The sequence below is a fragment of the Vipera ursinii genome (genome assembly GCF_947247035.1).
Source record: "Vipera ursinii genome assembly, chromosome: 11".
NCBI classification, from domain to species: domain Eukaryota; kingdom Metazoa; phylum Chordata; class Lepidosauria; order Squamata; family Viperidae; genus Vipera; species Vipera ursinii.
The window spans coordinates 15,874,022-15,892,363 of record NC_139524.1 but is presented as its reverse complement, the minus strand read 5'-3'; the positions used below and the strand labels follow the sequence as shown (position 1 = coordinate 15,892,363).

General features: G+C 43.7%; 1 protein-coding gene across 1 annotated transcript in view; it reads right to left on the bottom strand.

Moving 5' to 3' along the window:
• Positions 1 to 1,236: 1,236 nt before the first annotated feature.
• MYO9A (myosin IXA) overlaps positions 1,237 to 18,342 on the bottom strand; it is a 92,209-nt gene continuing 75,103 nt past the window's right edge. The window contains exons 34-45 of the mRNA XM_083371214.1: positions 17,599 to 17,787; positions 16,010 to 16,057; positions 15,413 to 15,524; positions 15,022 to 15,083; positions 14,351 to 14,543; positions 13,276 to 13,404; positions 12,411 to 12,516; positions 11,056 to 11,187; positions 10,069 to 10,192; positions 6,845 to 7,047; positions 5,675 to 5,817; positions 1,237 to 5,349 (exon numbers count right to left, since the gene is read on the bottom strand). Of these exons, the coding sequence (XP_083227340.1) occupies positions 4,868 to 5,349; positions 5,675 to 5,817; positions 6,845 to 7,047; positions 10,069 to 10,192; positions 11,056 to 11,187; positions 12,411 to 12,516; positions 13,276 to 13,404; positions 14,351 to 14,543; positions 15,022 to 15,083; positions 15,413 to 15,524; positions 16,010 to 16,057; positions 17,599 to 17,787 (1,923 nt within the window). The 3' untranslated portion in view covers positions 1,237 to 4,867. The remainder of the gene's footprint in view (positions 5,350 to 5,674; positions 5,818 to 6,844; positions 7,048 to 10,068; positions 10,193 to 11,055; positions 11,188 to 12,410; positions 12,517 to 13,275; positions 13,405 to 14,350; positions 14,544 to 15,021; positions 15,084 to 15,412; positions 15,525 to 16,009; positions 16,058 to 17,598; positions 17,788 to 18,342) is intronic.

Genomic DNA, 18,342 nt, shown 5'->3' with positions numbered 1-18,342 from the left:
AAATCAAAGGGGGAAGCCAGATTCGCTTAACAGCCGTGTCACCAACTTCACAAGTGCAGTGATTCACTTAACAATGGCAGCAAGAAAGACTGCAGACTGGGGCAAAACTCAACTTAGCATTGTCTCACTTAGCAACAGAAATTTTAGGGTGCAATTGTGGTCATTAAGTTGAGGACTACCTGTATGAGCAAACTCAATTTTGTGTCAGAAAACAGCTGAAGTGCCTCTTGCTATGGAAATGACAAGTTTCTTCCATGTTCCAGACTGAGGCCTTGGCTAGCTCGGATACGGAACACAAGAGTACTTGAGGCTCCTATTATTTCATCCCGGGAATGTCCAGCTATGTTACTTTCCACATGCAAGACATAGAAGCTATGATGGAACCCCTGACGGGAGCCTAAATCTTTATTTTATTTAACTGTGCCCATAGTCCACCTTTCCATAACCTATTCTGGCAATAAAAACTGAAAATTTAAACAGGAGCTAAAAATCAAATGCACATCTAGCTTGGGGAAAAAGAGATTGGATCCTCTTCTTCGGCTGGTGGGTGTCAGCAGAGAGGACTTTGTGAGCAATCTTGTATAAATGTTAATAAATGAGTAGCTTGTATTATTGCTTGGGATCGCTTGTTCCTTAGAACACCGAATTTTATTTGCTGGCCTTGTTTAGGCTTCCACATGCAGGATTTGCTCTCCTCTTCCGTTTCCACAACATTTGAAAGATCAGATGATTTATTTCCCAACTAAGTTGTTGCGTAGTTCACCAGGAGGCTGTCTTCTCCCATCTGGAAGAAGCATGCTGGCTTATGGGCTTGGTTGCCTATTTTCCATGGACCACAATCAGCAGGGGTGAAAACAATCTCATGAAAAGTCTTTGGCGGGATTGGAAAGTGGAACGATGTTCTCCGTGACCCTGTATAGAGAGGATTTACGTTTCCAGGTCAAAACCAGACAACCACACTAATATTTACTGGTTGAGGAAGCAGTTGGTCCCTTGGAAGGTACCCTTTGGAATCTGTATCCACTTCTCGATGAAAAGCAATAAGGGTGTTAATTGATAGTGTAGCAGACTCTCTGCTGGACATCAGAAACTAAACAAGTTTTCTAAGCAATTATTGGTGCCTGGAAACCAGGCAAGGAGCCCAAAACCTTAACATAGCATTCTTCCAGGAACATAGCAGTAAAATATAATCCGTTTGTTGGGTGTCCATGAACATCAACAGGTAGGAAACACGTCTGCCACTATCACTTTATTTTCCATTCTTTTGTTCTTTAATAAGCTGGGGGGGGTGGTTATTTGTTCATAAAGTTGTTTTTGTACAGCCATAGAATAGTATTGTACTTATGAAATATTACACAAATTGCACTTCAAATATGACGGCCTTGTTTCAGAAAAAAGTAACAAAATAACATTAACAAGGGTGTGTGTGTGTGTGTGTGTGTGTGTGTGTGTGTGTGTGTGTGTGTGTAAGAAATCCTTTCAGATGCGAAATAACAAGTGTGCTGGCTGACCAAGTTAACTGCACATCATCCAGCTCCGTGAGCAAAATAAAGCATTTATAGAATTCTTCTCTCACAGGTAAAATTTATAGAATATGACACAGGACAGTATATCCTTTTACAATACATAAGTCTGCTTTTAAAATGTACACTCAGTATACTTATAAATTACTTTTAAAAATTTCCGTTAAAAATAATTATATGCTGCCAATGTCCTTCCTAGTGGGGAGTACATTCACTTAATATCGTGGGTGGGAACAGAGGTGGTCCACAAAACTCTACAGGCTGTCCTGGGGTGGAGATGCTAAGAAAAGACGGGGCGATCCTGGAAGACAGCAAGCACAGAGAAATCCAGGCAGGAATTTCTTGCTGCCTGAAATTCAGAAGAAGTTCAAACAAAAGTCTCTCTTGGATATCGGGCCCTGCCCTTCAGTGCTCCAGGACCAATTCCAAGGACAGAGCTTTTACCGCTGGAAGAAAAGGGGGGAAATTAGTCCCCAGGATTGTAGGCGAAGCTTGGAATTTCTCAGCACAAAAATCAATTGACATCTGGGGGGGGGGAGGGGAGAATCTGAAAAGAAAAAAAAGGCAGGAAAAAGTCTTGGTGCACAGGGTTGGGGGAAGAGTAAGGCTTGCATGGTAAAAGTGATATATGTGGCGAGGAGTGTGTGTGTGTGTGTGTGTGAGAGAGAGAGAGAGGGGGGGGGGAGGTGCTTTTTGGTAAAGAGCCAGCTTTAGGATCCATTCACTTAACCATATCCTGCTTACCGAGTTCCTTTTCTAGTTTATAAGAGCTCCTTGGAGTTACACAATCCCCTGTGTAGAATTTATGAGAAAAACCAACTTGCAGGTATTACAGCTTCTCAATCTCAGGACGTTTTGGCTGGGGAATTCTGGGAATTAAAAGTCCAGACATCTTAAAACTTCCTGAGGTTGAGAAACACTGAACTAGAGGCTAAAGCTACTGGGTGCATCACTGCGGGTTGCAAGAAAAAATAAGACAAAGATAATCTTCACCAGGTTTGTAAAAGCATCTTCGTGATGCTTCCGGAATGGAGACGCCTGAATGAAGGGTTAGGTGAATTGTTTTTACAAAAGAGGTTGGTGTAAAAAACAAACATTTAAACCTCAATGGCCAAGAGCAAAAAAAAAAAAAAGGAATCCAACAACAGGTTTGAAGGAGAAAGCTTTTGCTTTTGTGAAGCAGGAAAAACACAAAAGGGATTTTTCGGTGAACAGCTGGATGAACATAGCAAACGCCATCTTCAGTCATTGAAAGAACTGTTTGAAATCTCTAATAAGGCCTCTTTATAGTAACACGAAAGGTTGTAAATATGGGGATTTCTCGTGAGTGCTACACTGCCATTAAGTCAGAGTGCCGATTCTGACTTATTCAAGTTGGATGTTTAAAACAACTTTTGACGTGTGAAAAGTCAGTCTGTCTATACCCTTACTAGGTCAAGAGCTCCAGCTTTGTATGGTGCCAGATTAAAACCTACGTCAGTTGTCAGATGCAACTGCGATTCAGCCACAGGCTGCAGCAGACTTACAAGGCTCCAAGATAAATGTGTAACTTCCTTCCAATTTTAGGGTGGGGAATGGCGCTTTTAAAACATTAACAGCTGCAACACACGGTCGATCAAACCTCTTAGATGGGAAATGAGAAATATATTAGGATCAGCTTGTCGTTCAAAGGATAAAGGTGTGCGTGGTTTGTAAAGAGGATCAACTATCTCAGGTTCCTGCAGTTAATCACAACACGCTGTCCTTTTCAACAAATGTAAAAATAAAATAAAATAATGACGGGTATTTCAGCACGGGTGGTCTCTGCAATCTAACTTTTCTGTTAACAAAAACAAATCAGCGATGGGCTGAACTGAAAAATGGGGCTTCCCAAAGACCTTTAAACAGACCACTCTGTTGTCCTCAAGGAGGGGCTCTTGTTGTATAGTTGCAACATAGCCATTTTTTTCACAACATACAGGTGGAATGATCTAATGTCATACCGGTGCAAAACATGGCGACTGTTTATTGTTCCACTCTGAGAAGATCCTGGAATTACTTCTAGTAACTCATGCCTCCTCCTCCTCCTCCTCCTCTTCTGGCTTAAATGTCCCACATTAATAAAGTCCCACATTGTGGAAAAAGAAAATAAACATAAAAAGTTATATTTACATTGAACTTCAGTAACCATAATACTAACAAAGAGTTTCAAGTAGTCTCTCTTTAAAAAAAAAATTGCGCCTTGTTTTAATACTGATGTATAGCAAAGAAAGCGATGTTAAATCGTGTGTTAAACTGGTTGACTTCAACAGCAGCCTTTCCTTTGCTTGCATTTTGCTTAAGTAGCGTTTTCTCAGCCTGTCAAGAAACGTAAGAGCCTGCTCAGCTACCAGCATGGAACTGGGCTGGAGACACAATCAGAAAAGTAAATGGTTCTGTTCCCTAATACTTTCTTTTAGTCTTAAAAAGAGTCTGATTTTCTGCCCCAAGGGACAGGACCTACGTTGCGATTATGGCTACTGGAAATTCGGCACAGATATTTGGCTTTGACCGACCTGGAATCAAACTGGCATTGGTTATTCTGACACCATCAACCAAGAAGTTTAAACCAAGAAAACTAGATAGATAAATAACTCTTTGTTCTCAACGGAGCTAAGAAGTGCTTGAGTGAAAATGAGCATTTTCCACCACATCTGACAATGCCATGGAGTGCATTATAAACAGCCCTGAACAAAGAGCTCGGTGTCCTTCTAGGAAGTTCATTACTTCTCAATCCCAGTGCAAAAACCTAACCCCAAAGTCAAGAGCTTTGATCAGTGGTGGGATTCAAATAGGTGAACGACCGGTTCTCTGTGTGGATGCCGCTTCCGGAAGTCCATCCTGGGCAAAAAAAAAATTAGCTACCGGTTCTGCCAAAGTGGTGCGAACCGGCTGAATCCCACCACTGGCTTTGACCCTCAAGATCAAGAACACCTCTCTAGAACTCCGGCTGCCCTCCAGATGTTCTCAGCTGGCTGCCACACATTCCCTGGCCCATTAAAAAGCGGGCCCACCAAACCTGGTTCGCCCGCCATCATTCCCTCAGCCCGGCTGATTTCACTGCAAACTCCCAGTCTGACTCGCGGAGAAATGACGGAGTTCCGAAGGCTAAAGTCAGCTAAGGCCACAGCTGAACTTTCTCCTCCGCTCATTCTAGACGGCAGAGGGAGGCTCCCCACTTCTCCACTGGCAATGCAACGCTAGGATTCCAAGCAACAGATAGGGAGGAGATGCTGACTTGGGGGGACAGCAGCAGTCTTACAACGGAGTGGCAGCAGAGGGCACTGAAGTGGAGGAGATGCTTCTGCTCTGCTGTCGCAGCCAACTCATACCATGAACTCGTTATTTCCTAGCAGCACCAGTTGTTGAGGGCTCACGTAATCAGCAGCATCGGGGTGACGCTTCCGGCCTGTCCCTGCAGACCCCTCTGGGCGCTCTTTGGCTTTCGGGGAGGAGACCTTCACATTCTTCAGCTTCTGCTTGCCTTTCTCCGGATTGAATGTCCCTCTGGTGGTGAACTGTGGCCTGTCATCCGGGGCCTTGGCGTGTCCTGGCGATCTCTCCGGGGCACCAGCGTCCCCAGAGGGGGCTGCTCGATAGAAAGGCGATTTGGAGTAGATTTGGAATCGTTTCCTCGTCACGTGAGGGAGGCAGGATGAGGAGGAAGAAGGCGACAGGGATGGAGAAGGAAGCGAGGAATCCATTGAGTCCAAAGAGTCCTGCTGCTTGCGCAGTTGCCTTCTAGACCTAGAGGTACCGGTCGGGTCTGCCTTGATGGATCTTGCCGAGTTGAAGGTTACACTTCTGCCTGGTAGCGGGGAAGAGATGCAAAGGTGGCTTAAGAGGCAGCAATAGGAAGGCACTGACAAAGAGGCAACATTCCCTGGGAAAGTCCAAAGAAGCTCTCCTGATTCCCATCCATGGAATCAGACTGCCTGGAGGGGACATTTCCCACAAGGGTTTTCAGAATATTAGCTTGCCCTCTTCGGTTTGTTCGTATCTGATCAAACAAGTGTAACGTTTTAACTGATTTACTCTTAAACCTCGACTACCGAATAGTTTACTGAATAGTTAACTTCATGTACTTAATGACGGTTCCTTTATGACGCCTTCTCCGACAAATTTGTATCTACCTGATTTGTCCGAAATGGCTCCTTCGGAATCAAAATTCAAGTTTTCAGAACTGTCGGCAGTCCCAATCGAAGCTTCAGACTCTAACGTTTCATCATCAGAGGCTCTAGGCTCCAGTGCCAGCATCTCAAAAGTTAGTTCTTCCCTGCGGGGATAAAACAGAAAATAAATGGAAAGAACTGGATAGAGGAGAGAAGAAGAAGAAAAAACAGCAGCAGAAGCTAGGAAATAAAGGACTGTTAAGCTCATGAGGGGTCCTTGGTCCTCTCTGAGCTTGGTTGTTTTCGTGCAGACATTTCTTTACCCAAACTAGGTAACATCATCAGCGCTAGTCTACACCTTACCTAGCCTGGGACATGAAACGTCGGCAAGAAAACAACCAAGCTCAGAGATCACCAAGGACCCTACAGTCTTCCGCCTCCTCTCCACAAACTGTAGTCCCGATGATGTTGCCTAGTTTGGGATATGAGACGTCTGCAAGAAAGCCACCAAGCTCAGAGAGCACCAAGGACCCTACAGTCTTCCTCCTCCTCTTCCTCTCCGCAAACTCTAGTCCTGATGATGTTGCCTAGTTTGGGACGTGAGACGTCTGCAAGAAAACCACCAAGCTCAGAGAGCACCAAGGACCCTACAGTCTTCCTCCTCCTCTTCCTCTCTGCAAACTCTAGTCCCGATGATGTTGCCTAGTTTGGGACGTGAGACGTCGGCAAGAAAGCCACCAAGCTCAGAGAGCACCAAGGACCCTACAGTCTTCCTCCTCCTCTTCCTCTCTGCAAACTCTAGTCCTGATGATGTTGCCTAGTTTGGGACATGAGACGTCGGCAAGAAAACCACCAAGCTCAGAGAGCACCAAGGACCCTACAGTCTTCCTCCTCCTCTTCCTCTCCGCAAACTCTAGTCCCGATGATGTTGCCTAGTTTGGGACGTGAGACGTCGGCAAGAAAGCCACCAAGCTCAGAGAGCACCAAGGACCCCTCGTCTCAACCCTGAGCTACAAACACCCTCCTTTATGAATATTAAGGTTGTGTCCACAATATTCAGTCGGCACCCCGACTTGACACATACGGGTTAAGTATTCCCTGAATTATAGCAGATGGACACCCCCACCTCACTGGCCCAGCTACTTAGGCTGCCTTGCTTCAGTTTCATTGGTCCAACTACTCAAGACTCACTTCTCTTTCTGCAGGCTCTCTATTTGCTCGGCCAGCACCTTCTCTTCGTGTTGCATGGCTACTTGCTGCTGTTCGGTGACCTCCATCTCCATGGCCTCCTCGCTGCTCAGGGCCTCTTCGGGAGCATCCCCCATAGAGGGCAACCTGACTCCTGCTGGTGACGTAGGGCTTGGATAGTTGCCTCGGCGTAGACGCCCTTTGCCCTACGCACAAATTAAGGCTAATGAGGAAGGTGCCTTTCCACCAGCTTTGAAATTAGAAAAACACACCCCCAGTATATGTATGAGACAACCAGCAAACAAACAATTTCTTCAGATGCCTAGCAGGTAGGATGGAAAGCAAGTATAAATTCAAGGACACAGGGACTATTTGTGAAGGTCCTCAAAAATATTTTTGATCTATAAGCCAGAGGTTATTTCTATGGATTTACTTATAACAGAATATTTCAGGTTGCCGGCAACAAAAAGTGGTGGAAGGAAGGAAACTGGATTAAAGTATACTGAAAAAAACAAAAAAAACACCCTCGTTTATACCATCTTTTAGATTACTCCCTTTGAGGACATTGGAAATGCTGAAATGTACTGAATCGTATTTTAATTAAAGAATCCCTCTAGGCAGGAAAAAAATGGGAACAAAGAAAGCCATCAACAAAATATAGATAATCCTGCTGCTTATATTTTCCAATGAAATTCTGTGAATAAACTAGCAGAAGTGGATCACTGTGAATATGAGAAGGAGAATTTATTTCTCTGGACCCAGAGCCAAGAAATATATAAACGCTCTTTGGGTTCATCCAGCTTCTCAAAAGCCAATGATTCGCACATCTGTCCTGGGGTATATGGTGTAAAAAAAAATATCAAAACTTTTAACCACTTCATACTTTCAGCAGCATCATGTTATGTAAATCAGGGGTTTCCAACCTTGGCAAATTTATGACCGGTGGACTTCAATTCCCAGAATTCCTCAGACAGCATGGAACTCCTCAGACTTCCAACTTCCTCTGGGAGCTGAAGTCCACAAGTTGTAAAGTTGCCAAGGTTGGAGACCCCTGATGTAAATGACTCCAGGAATTGTTAAATCAATTTTGAGGTTTCCCTTTCTGGCTAAATAATATATTTTGGGATTGAAGTTTTTTTTCTCTCTTTTTAAATCACAGCCAAAGTCATATTCAGATTTTCCCCTTAGAACTTGAGGCGCTGATTAGATATTAGCAACGTTGCTTTAATGTTAATATTAGGCAGAGCTCCTATGCTGTCTGACTCTAAAACGGAATCTTTCTTCTATGCTTGGTTTGGAAAATTCGAGCAAAGGCAGTGCTGGAAGATGACGTGTTTGTTTGCTGAAAATTGGAAAGGTTAGAAACGGGGAGGGGGGGGAATATATATTGAATTCCTGTTGTGCTTCAAGAGATTGTCTGTGGTCTTAATATGTGAAATTGGTCTAGGCCAGAGGAAAGAATGAAGATATAGATAAAAGAATTGAGGAAAATAAAAGAGGATACAGAAATGAGCTCAACAGAAGAATTCAAGTGAACGCGTTCATGCCAAATTTCCATTAGCTTTTCAGTTTGTATAAGACTCTGCCTCACTCTCTGCTTTACTTTAGTGTGTGTGGGGGGGGGAAACAATTCAGCACAGACTCTCCTCTGAAGACATTTTCTGTGCCAAATATTAACAGAAATCCACATTAAAAACTGATTCTCTTCCGTATTAATGGTTACTTGTCTACCTCCTAATCTGTCTAGGTGAAAATGGCCTGGCGGGCATTCCCTTGTGATGCCTTTTGTCATCGCGAGAAGTGGAGAGCAGCCAGAGTTGGAAATAAACACACACACACACACACACACACACACACACACACACACACACACCCCACAGCGTTATGAAATATGGGTCGTGGCCATGGAGCATGCAGAAGCACTGGGATGGATGGAGAGTTATGGCGTTAAAGGTCAGCGCGTTGCAATTCGGATACATACCGGGATCGAACTGCGGGTTATGCTCATAAATCTAACGGCAATTAGTACAGGCTTCTGGATCGGAGAGGACAGGAAAAGGAAAGGAAAGATGCAGGTTAGAGAGCACACGCCATCAGCTGACTCTGGGAGTGGCTGGGCATGGCGGGGGAAGCTGGCGCCTGGCTGCAGCTGCTGGAAAGCGCAAAGGAGCGACAAGCCATTCTGTGCTGCAAGAGGGGTGGAGAAGCATTGGCTGCAGGGATAGATTGGGTCCCCAAGAGAGGGTGCCCACTAGGCCCCCCACAGCCTCAGCCAGCTTTCAGCAATGCTCCCCTTGACTTCCTGTCATGAGGTCAACCAAGCCCCAATCTCCATGGACAGGAGGAACGGCCCGAGACCGTTTCTGAGCGGAGCAACTGCCTTTCACGTCAGCCGCCTAGCTAAGAAGCATGCAAACTCTTCTGCGCCAGATAAAATTCACGAGCGGGAGAGGAAGTGGTTGATTACAAAGAGCTCAACGGAGGTCAGAGTGCAGTCTGCACACCATGCTGTCGCCCCAGCGTCTCCCACTGGCATGTGCGTGTGGAAGACAGGAGAACGGAAGCCTTTTCTTAAAGCAGTCTCAGATGGGAATACTGTGAAGTTAGGGGAACAGGGACTAATCATGGATAAAAGCCCATTCCATACAAGCTAGGGTGGTCTGAGTTCACCAAAGATATTTGGGAAATTTAAAAAAAAAAAAGCTCTCAAGAACCATGAGTTACCTGTTCAAAATAACAACAGAGTGATACCTGTACCTTTGAAGACTCAGATATTAGTGCTTAAGCCACACTTTTTAACTTCTGCATTAGACTAAATCACAAATTAAAGAACTTGAGATGTGCGGGGAGTTAGAAAGACGGGAAGGAAAGGTTACAGAGAAGAGAAGAGAAGAGAAGAGAAGAGAAGAGAAGAGAAGAGAAGAGAAGAGAAGAGAAGAGAAGAGAAGAGAAGAGAAGAGAAGAGACAGCTGTCTTTCAGTTATTATCCACACCCAAGTCAGTTAAATCTCACACAGAGATTCACAGTTCCAGAATAATCGAGGCTGTTAAACTAGGATGGTATCAGGAGAGACAAACGCAGCAGATCTTTGTCCCAGTATTTCCCTGAACAATTAATGTGAGATAGAAAACGGGGAAGATCAGAGGACGGAGTCTCCACTGCTTTGTGATCTGGCACTTGGCCAGCCTGTCATTCGGCCAGCCGGTCGGTCAGTCCTGCCGCTTACCATGGACCTGCGGATCAAGGATAGCCGGCTCTTTGCTTTGTTCTCTGCAAACTCAAGGCTGCTGATATCCTTCAGACGGGCCCGGTATTTGTTCATCTGTTCTATAACAATCAACTCTACGCAACTGAAAGGGAAAAATCGTCAAGAGGGAAAGTTGTGGCTTGAGGACCAGAATCTAAGCGATGAAGAGCATTTGGAAGATGTAGCTGGGGCAGAGTGTGGCAGCGCGGGTAGTTTTAAGCCCCCCCCCCAAATGGCTCCTGTAGCACCACCGTTCCGCAAGCTGCACTGTTTACCAGTGTGCTTCCGGGTGCAATTCAAAGTGTTGGGGGTCACCTTTAAAGCCTTTCACGGGCATGGGTCCAGGTTACTTGAGGGACCGTCTCACCCCACTGGGACTGGCCTGTCCCACTCGTGTCAACAAAGGAGGCATGCTTGTGGGACCCATCAGCCCAATTATTCTGAATGGCAGGATCCAGGAGGAAGGCCTTCTCTGCTGTGGCTCCTGCCCTCTGGAACATCTCCCCACCACATGTGAGGTTGGCCCCAACCCTCCTATCCTTTTGTAAGGGTCCAAAGACCTGGCTGTGCCCATCAGCTTGGGGCCACAGTGGGGGAGCAGCGCAATGGAGGTGGTTGTTTGAGTAATAACAGATCCCACCTCCCCCCCCGTCCCCACCCTCCCCACGTGTCTTTGGTTTTAAGGTTTGATGTTAACATTTTATATTTTAACTTAGATGTAACCGTAAGTTGCCCAGAATTACCCTGTGGTAAGATGGGTGGCAAATCAATAAACATTGCTGTATACAACCCAGACATGAAGACAAAGATCTTTCTTTCTTGAATCAATCTGTGCATGCAGCTTTTTCTTCTGGAATTTTCATTTTTGTGAAACGTTCCTCCCCAAACTACATGAGTGACATCAGTGGAGTTGAACCGGTCAGGCAGGCAGCAAGTCTTTTTTAAAAAAATAAATAAATAAATTACCTGATGGTTTTACTGACTTCCTGAGCGCTCTGCAGAGGGTCAGTGGTGTCTGGACAACGGAGGATACAGGGAGCAAACACAATGGCCAGAGCATTAGCTGACATCCGATTAGAGTCTTCTTGTAGAGCTATCCTAAACAGCATCAAAACAGAACGGCAATGAAACTTTAACGACAGACGCTTGTGGCAACCCTCACTTGTTGCGAGGTGGGACAAACCCCTAGAGTGGAACCTAAGAATTGACACAGGGGTCAAAGAAAAGAAACAGGGTGGACATCAACAGGCAGTGTGAGGCAATGGCCGATGCTGGGGATAATAATAGTAATAGTAGTAATAGTAATAACAACAACAAAGTTGGAAGGGACCTTGGAGGTCATCTAGTCCAACCCCCTGCTCAGGCAGGAAACCCTATACCATTTCAGGCAAATGGCTGTCCAGTCTCTTCTTAAAAACTTCCAATGTTGGAGCATTCACTACTTCTGGAGGCAAGGAATTCCAGTGATTAATTGTTCTGTCAGGAAATTTATCCTTAGTTCCGGGTTGCTTCTCTCCTTGATTGGTTTCCATCCGTTGCTTCTTGCCCTGCCTTCTGGTGCTTTGGAGAATAGCTTGACTCCCTCTTCTTTGGGGCAGCCCCTGAGATACTAAAAGAGTGCTATCATGTTGCCCCTAGTCCTTCTCTTCATTAAACTAGACATGCCCAATTCCAGCAACCCTTCCTGATATGTTTTAGCCTTCAGTCCCCTGATCATCTTTGCTGTTCTTCTCTGTACTCTTTCTAGAGTCTCAACATGAAGCAACGATGTCAGGTTTTTAGCTGTTCCTTCTGTCCTTCCCAGTCATTCTTTTCTCTTGGATGGTAGATCTCTGTGTGGCCCACATTCTGTCCCATATTTCCAAAATTAGTCCAAACCACAGTGCCGGTCTCCAGCCTTATGTTTCTCAACCTTGGAAGAGGTGTCGACTTCGACTCCTAGAATTCCCCAGCCACACCCACATTAAAACAACACGCCAACATAACAAACAAGGAAAGATCCGCCCTCCAACTTGATCAGGGGGTTAAAAAGGCCTTTGGGTTTGATATGTATGCCTCGAGAAAAGCGTTTTTTCACCCAGAAGAATGACTGACTTTCCTGGGGGATTATAATAAGCATGACTGAAAGGAAGGTGAAGATAGGCAGCGTTTAGCTTTCCAAAGCTCTCTGCAAATAAGCCTGTCTCGGCACACAACTCTGAAAACAAAACCGCCTTTCAAGATTGCAGGTCTCACCAAAAGCTGAACGTGGGGATATATCTGCCGATAAAACTGACATTCACAAGGAAATCTCTTTATAACCTTATCCTGGCTATTGATACCTGACAAGGTGAAAGATCAGACGTTCCAAGGTATTAAGATGGGTTCGGGAAAGCTGATCAATGACCGAGTAGACCCCGCGGATGGCCTCTTTCCTCTCCTGCAAACCTGCAGAAAAACAAATGTCATTCACAAATGAAGGCGACAATGTTGCAGGATCTAATCTGGGTCGGTCACTGGAGCCAGAGGTTTAAACCTCTGTTCCCGATGACCGACCCAGATTGCACCCTGCAACATTTCATTCAATTCGTCAGGAGTGTGGCCTGCTCTGTCTCAGGAATGAGTATCTTTTTACATCAAGTGAAGCTTGTAAAATATGATATACACATCTAAACACATGTATCTTGCAAGTCCACTACTTCTCAGGATTTAATGAATACTCTGGAAAGGGAACCTCTGAGCTATGAGCCAGATGCTCAAAATACCTTTGCAATGCAAGTGGTGTTCTTAAAGAAGAATGCACTAGGAAATCCTACTGCAACTCAAGGGGCAGAAGATCATTTCCATGTAACTGAGGGGTTTGAAATATTTAGGTGAAAAATCAGGATATAATGTCTGAAATGCAGAGAAAGAGGGCAGAGTATAGAAGTGGAATTATTGGTCTGATTTGGGATCTCATCAAGGGGATACATTGCATCACAGTGAGATACCTCAGGCCACCGTCTGAAGCAGATCCCTAGAAAAAGTATCATCACTTTTTAGGTTTCATTGTGGTAAAGAATTTTCCCAGGTATTTTGTGTAGAAATATTCTCAAGGATAAGGAAAAGCACAACTTTCCAAGCAGAAACAGAACTTGCTTTTCCTCTTAGCTTCGGTTTTAATATCCCCCAAAGTCCTGCTTCCTACTAGATGTGACAACTCCTTACCCATGGCTCGCAAGAATTCTTCATAGAGTTCAAAGGTCATGAGAGGATTAGGCAAATCCCTCAGCCATTGCTTGAACACACTGGCAATGACATGGATGTTGTAGTCATCGAGATTCACTCTTTCGATATCTGGTTAGCGGAAAGAATGAAAGCAAGGAAATTGAAAGCAAAGGAGAAACAGCAAAAGGATGCTTCAGCATGCAATCTGACACATTGGTACCAACGTAAGAATTAAGTCATGGCCAAGGTATAGGATCATGGTGGCTCGTGTGGTTAGGATGTTGGCTTGACAAGCAGAAGGCCTGCATTCGAAATCGGAGCGCTACCATGGTGGTGGTGGTGGGTGACCTCACGTCCTTCGCTCCAGCTCCTGTCAGGGACTTGAAAGGACCCCCCAACTGAGCATATCCAGGGCCATGGTGATGTCACTGGCTAATCCTTTCAACCCAGAAGTACCTTGGTGTCTCCAACACAAAGTGTAATGAGATGCGATAGCCTAAGTGGAATTTTCCTCCTATGGGATTTTCCCATGTATTTTACCAGGAAAGATAGATAGGGCAGGCTAGAAAAGTTAGTGCCCTCCTAACCATACCCAAGCACTCCGAATTTGTTGGCGATGTCCATTTTGCTCTCCGAGTTCATGGTGATATAATACTAATCCCTAGGTTCCTTCACAAATAGTATAACTGACTGAAAAGGACAAAGTCAAAATTTCTGAATTTAAGATATAGATTTATCCCAGCTGTCCTACCTAAGGGAGAACTAGTCCATCATTTTAATCACTACACCAAACCGACTCTCAAACACAAACCATACATGAAGCAAAGCTACAGATTAGCTTTAGCCTAACATAGAATTAACCATAGGTACTGCATGAGTCCTGCTTCAGCACTGTCTAAACCCCAAGCTAAATCAAACTGAATACTATCGTCACCCAAATACTAAACTTTCTGGCCATCGTCTGCCTAAAGTTCTAGCATGTCTAAAATAAACTGTGTCAGGCCAAATGCCTGGTCATTTTGAGGGACCTGTGTGACCCAAATACCAGGGGGAAAAGCACAATAAGTCTCCTCACCTGTGTCAAGGCCCTGCCGTAATTCTTTGATCTTATTTGTTGATCCAGATTTCCGGTAAATGCCCTCTGTATACAAAGCATGCATTTCTATGTAGCTGGTGAGCTTCTCAAACACGTTCGGTACAATTCGTTCTTCGCTGGTCAGGCGAGAGAGTTCAACTCCAAATTGCCGTGAGGAAAGTTCTGGGTCATACTGTAGGGATAGGGATAATGCAATCAGTGTTGCAAGCACATCACAGCCACACTGAGCAAGTTCCAGCAATATTTGCATGAGTCTAAAGCTGCTAAGTTCCAAGGATCAGAACAGCCCCGCTTTAAAAATGCAAGCTAGGCAAAACATAAAGTAAGTATTAGAGCAATGGAAACATCTCAGGATGCTTCCCCAATCCTTACTGTCTTTGCTTAGCCCTACACAGGCTTAGCATTTGAGTCATAATCTCAATTCAGAGCAAAGTGGCAGCAGAAAACAAGCTTTTAACTCTGCCATCTCCCCAGAGTTTTCTGACTGCCTTGCTTCTGTTTTACAGAATGTGCCGCAGTAGAAATATGAATTAAGAAATCAGCAGCTAGACCGGTGTTTCTCAACCTTGAGAACTTTTAAGATGTATGGACTTCAGCTCCCAGAATTCCCCCGTATGTGTGGCATGCAGAAATGAGAGAAAACATGGTACCTTTTTGGAGCATTTTGTTGTGGTCCTCTGGCAGCACTTTCGGTGGCAAGCGTATTTGCATACTGGAATTAAGAAAAACGTATTTAGTGTTACACATAACGAAATGCAGTGAAATGTTATTGCGCTATAACTTTACAAGAAAACTCTCAACTGGATTTTGCTGCATAATTAAGACTGTGGAATGTAGCAGGCTACATGTTTTTCCTCTATACAAATTTGGCACTTCCTATAGCCTTCTTTGGATTTCTTAGTTATAATTAAAAATTAAAACTACCGTACAATACTTACTATTGCCCTTTCTCTACTTGGTAAAGCATTTGAACAAAAGCTAAAGGAGCTAATGTAAGAAAGAATAGGAAGAGTGCATGAAGATTTAACAGTTCACACTTACATTTGCAAACAGCGGCCCTGTCCATGATCCATATCAAGGAGGAACAGAATTCACAGTAAGTGGGAATGCTATATTGAGTAGCCTTAAAAATATGACCATTATGTTCTTCTACCTAGTAACAGCAACAGAAAAAGCAATCTGACATTTACACAGTAGTTGAAAATAGATCTGAATATTTACTGTACTGCACAAAGGTATTTCATATAACTGTTATTTTTTTTAAAAAAAAAACCTTGGCTGGAATGCTGGAAGAGTATTCCTGGCAGTGTTGACAGTTCCTCAGAAGGTTCAATAATGTGATCCATTAGTTCATTCATTGAATTTCTACCCTGCCTTCTGTTTCAACAATGAAAGTTGCTTACGGTGATTTTCAGATGACAAAAATATAACACATCCTTCTTAATCAGACTTATGATTCATCCCATCCTGTTGTAGCTTGTCTCAAAAACTGTCAAACCATCAGGACGTTGATAACCTCACTGAATGCCAACATTGACCTAGCTGGACTTGCTGCAAACATTTAAACGTACATAATAGGTGTCTATATAATTTATAACATCTTGCTTCCTGTTAAAGGAGGAAGCATTTCCAGCTTACTATGTCTGTTTCCTTCTTTCGTCTCTTCTTCCTCTCCGTTTTTGTCACCTAAGACAACAAAGAGACAATATCAAGCAGTTCAGTGTTTTTTGAATACTTTGCTTCCATTTGCAAATTGAAATCTGTTTTCTTATTTAATCTTTGTTTACAAAGCAAATCAAGGAGCTATTAAAAATTCAGACGGACCTTTCTTATCTAAATCTACTGCTTCTTCTCCTGACCAAGATATTCCTATAACATTCAATATTTCATTATGTGGGCACTACTGGGACAGAACTGAGAGCGCTAACAAGTGTCTGCTAGAATCAGAATTCCGCTGTCATGAATTCTGGCAGAAACAGGGGTATTTGGAAGGAGATTTTTTTTTAATCCCATTTATATCCCGCCCTTCTCCGAAGACTCAGGGTGGCTTACAATCTAAGAAGCACAAATCAATGTGCTTAGCAATAGCCTTCATTCTATGTATATGCCTGCTTATTAGGGCTTTCGGCCTCCCCGCAAGTGGCATTTTTACAAAGTCAGCTTAATTGCCCCCAACAATCTGGGTCCTCATTTTACCTACCTCGGAAGGATGGAAGGCTGAGTCAACCTTGAGCCTGGTGGGACACGAACCTGCACTAATTGCAGGCAGCTGGTGTTACTTAAGGAGGCATTAGCCCACTGCTCCACCAAGGCTCTTATTAGATATTAATCTATTTCGTGTAAGTAGCAGAATGACCTACAACTGCCCCTTCCATGGCTTATTACTAACTGCTATTTTCCCCTGCTTCTGGCCCTCTCCAACATACTTCAAGAACAGAAGCCTTAAAATATGCATGTACATACATCCATACAATTATTTTTATTTTATTTTATTTTAATTCCATTTATATCCCGCCCTTCTCCGAAGACTCAGGGCGGCTTACAAACTTAGCAGTAGCCTTCATTCTATGTATATGCCTGCTTATTAGGGCTTTCACACACACCCCAAGCGGCATTATTACAAAGTCAGCTTAATTGCCCCCAACAATCTGGGTCCTCATCAATCTGGGTTTGTTCCGTTTTTCTTCCTTATGGGTCTTTTTATAACAGAATGGTACATACGCATTCAGGTTACTTGAGTTTATTCATTTCCAATAGCACATTATATTTTGTGATCAAAAAATGTTTTGCAGGATCCAATCTGGGTTGGTCACCGGGACCAGACCAATCTGACCGACCCAGGCTGGATCCTACAACATTATGCTACATTCGCCTAACATTCATGATAAAACCTTACTGCAAGCCAGCTTTTCAAATTCTATTCGTCAATAACAAGGGGTAAGGAAATTATGTTGTGAAGCAGCATAAAAAAACTTTCTGAAAGGGTACTAATGACCAGATGATTTGCAAGGAATATAAATCCTTCCATCTTCCACCATTCAGACAGAACTGAAGAAGCTGCTTGGATGAGAAGCGAAAGGTTTTCAAGGAAAAAACAAGAAAGTCCAGTTGCCTCTCGAAAAAGCTCCTTTGGGACAAGGTAGCTGATTCTTCAAAGGACATCCAGAACGTGGTCCTCCTGCCAGAAGGATGCAATATGAGGTTGTGATTGTGGTAGAGTAGTTTACCTTTGCCGCAGAATAATCCAAAGGCATGTATTCTGTCATGTATTCATCCAGAAACACCTTAAATGTATTGACCCAGACCCCTACGGGGGATTCACTCCAGTTCCTCTGTTCAAGTTTCATGGTTTTCTCTAGAATCTGCTCAAACAATGCATAGAGATCTTTGTAGCGGATGCTCTTCCCATCACCCATCTATTAAAACATGGAGAAATGAACGTCAATGTCTGAATGTTCCACATAGAGGAGAGAAATGTATTAGAACGTTCATTCACTAAAACAAATAAACATTAAAATCCGAAGAAAAACATAAGCACAGTCCTGAAATCAAATAATAGAAAGGGCAGGTAATAATGGCTAATTGCCTAGAACTCAGCAACAGACAAGCTTGGGCTTTTGCTTCCTTGCAGGATGACTAAATTTTAAATTTTAAACTCTTTTGGGGCTATTAATTTAATTTTATTTTAATTTGTACATTGCACTGTTTTAATTTGCCCTGTAAACTGCCCTGAGTCCCTCGGGAAAAGGGCGTTATATAAATCGAAACAAACAAACAAACAAATAAATAATAAATAAACAAGGCAGGAAAGGTGTCGGGTCACAATTCTGGATTCACAGTATTACCTCAGAGCAGTGTTTTCTCAACTTTGGCAGCTTTAAGGTATGTGGACTTCAACTCCCAGAATTCCCCTCAGCCAGCAAGGCTGGCTGGGGAATTCTGGGAGTGGAAGTCCAATCATTTTAAAAGTT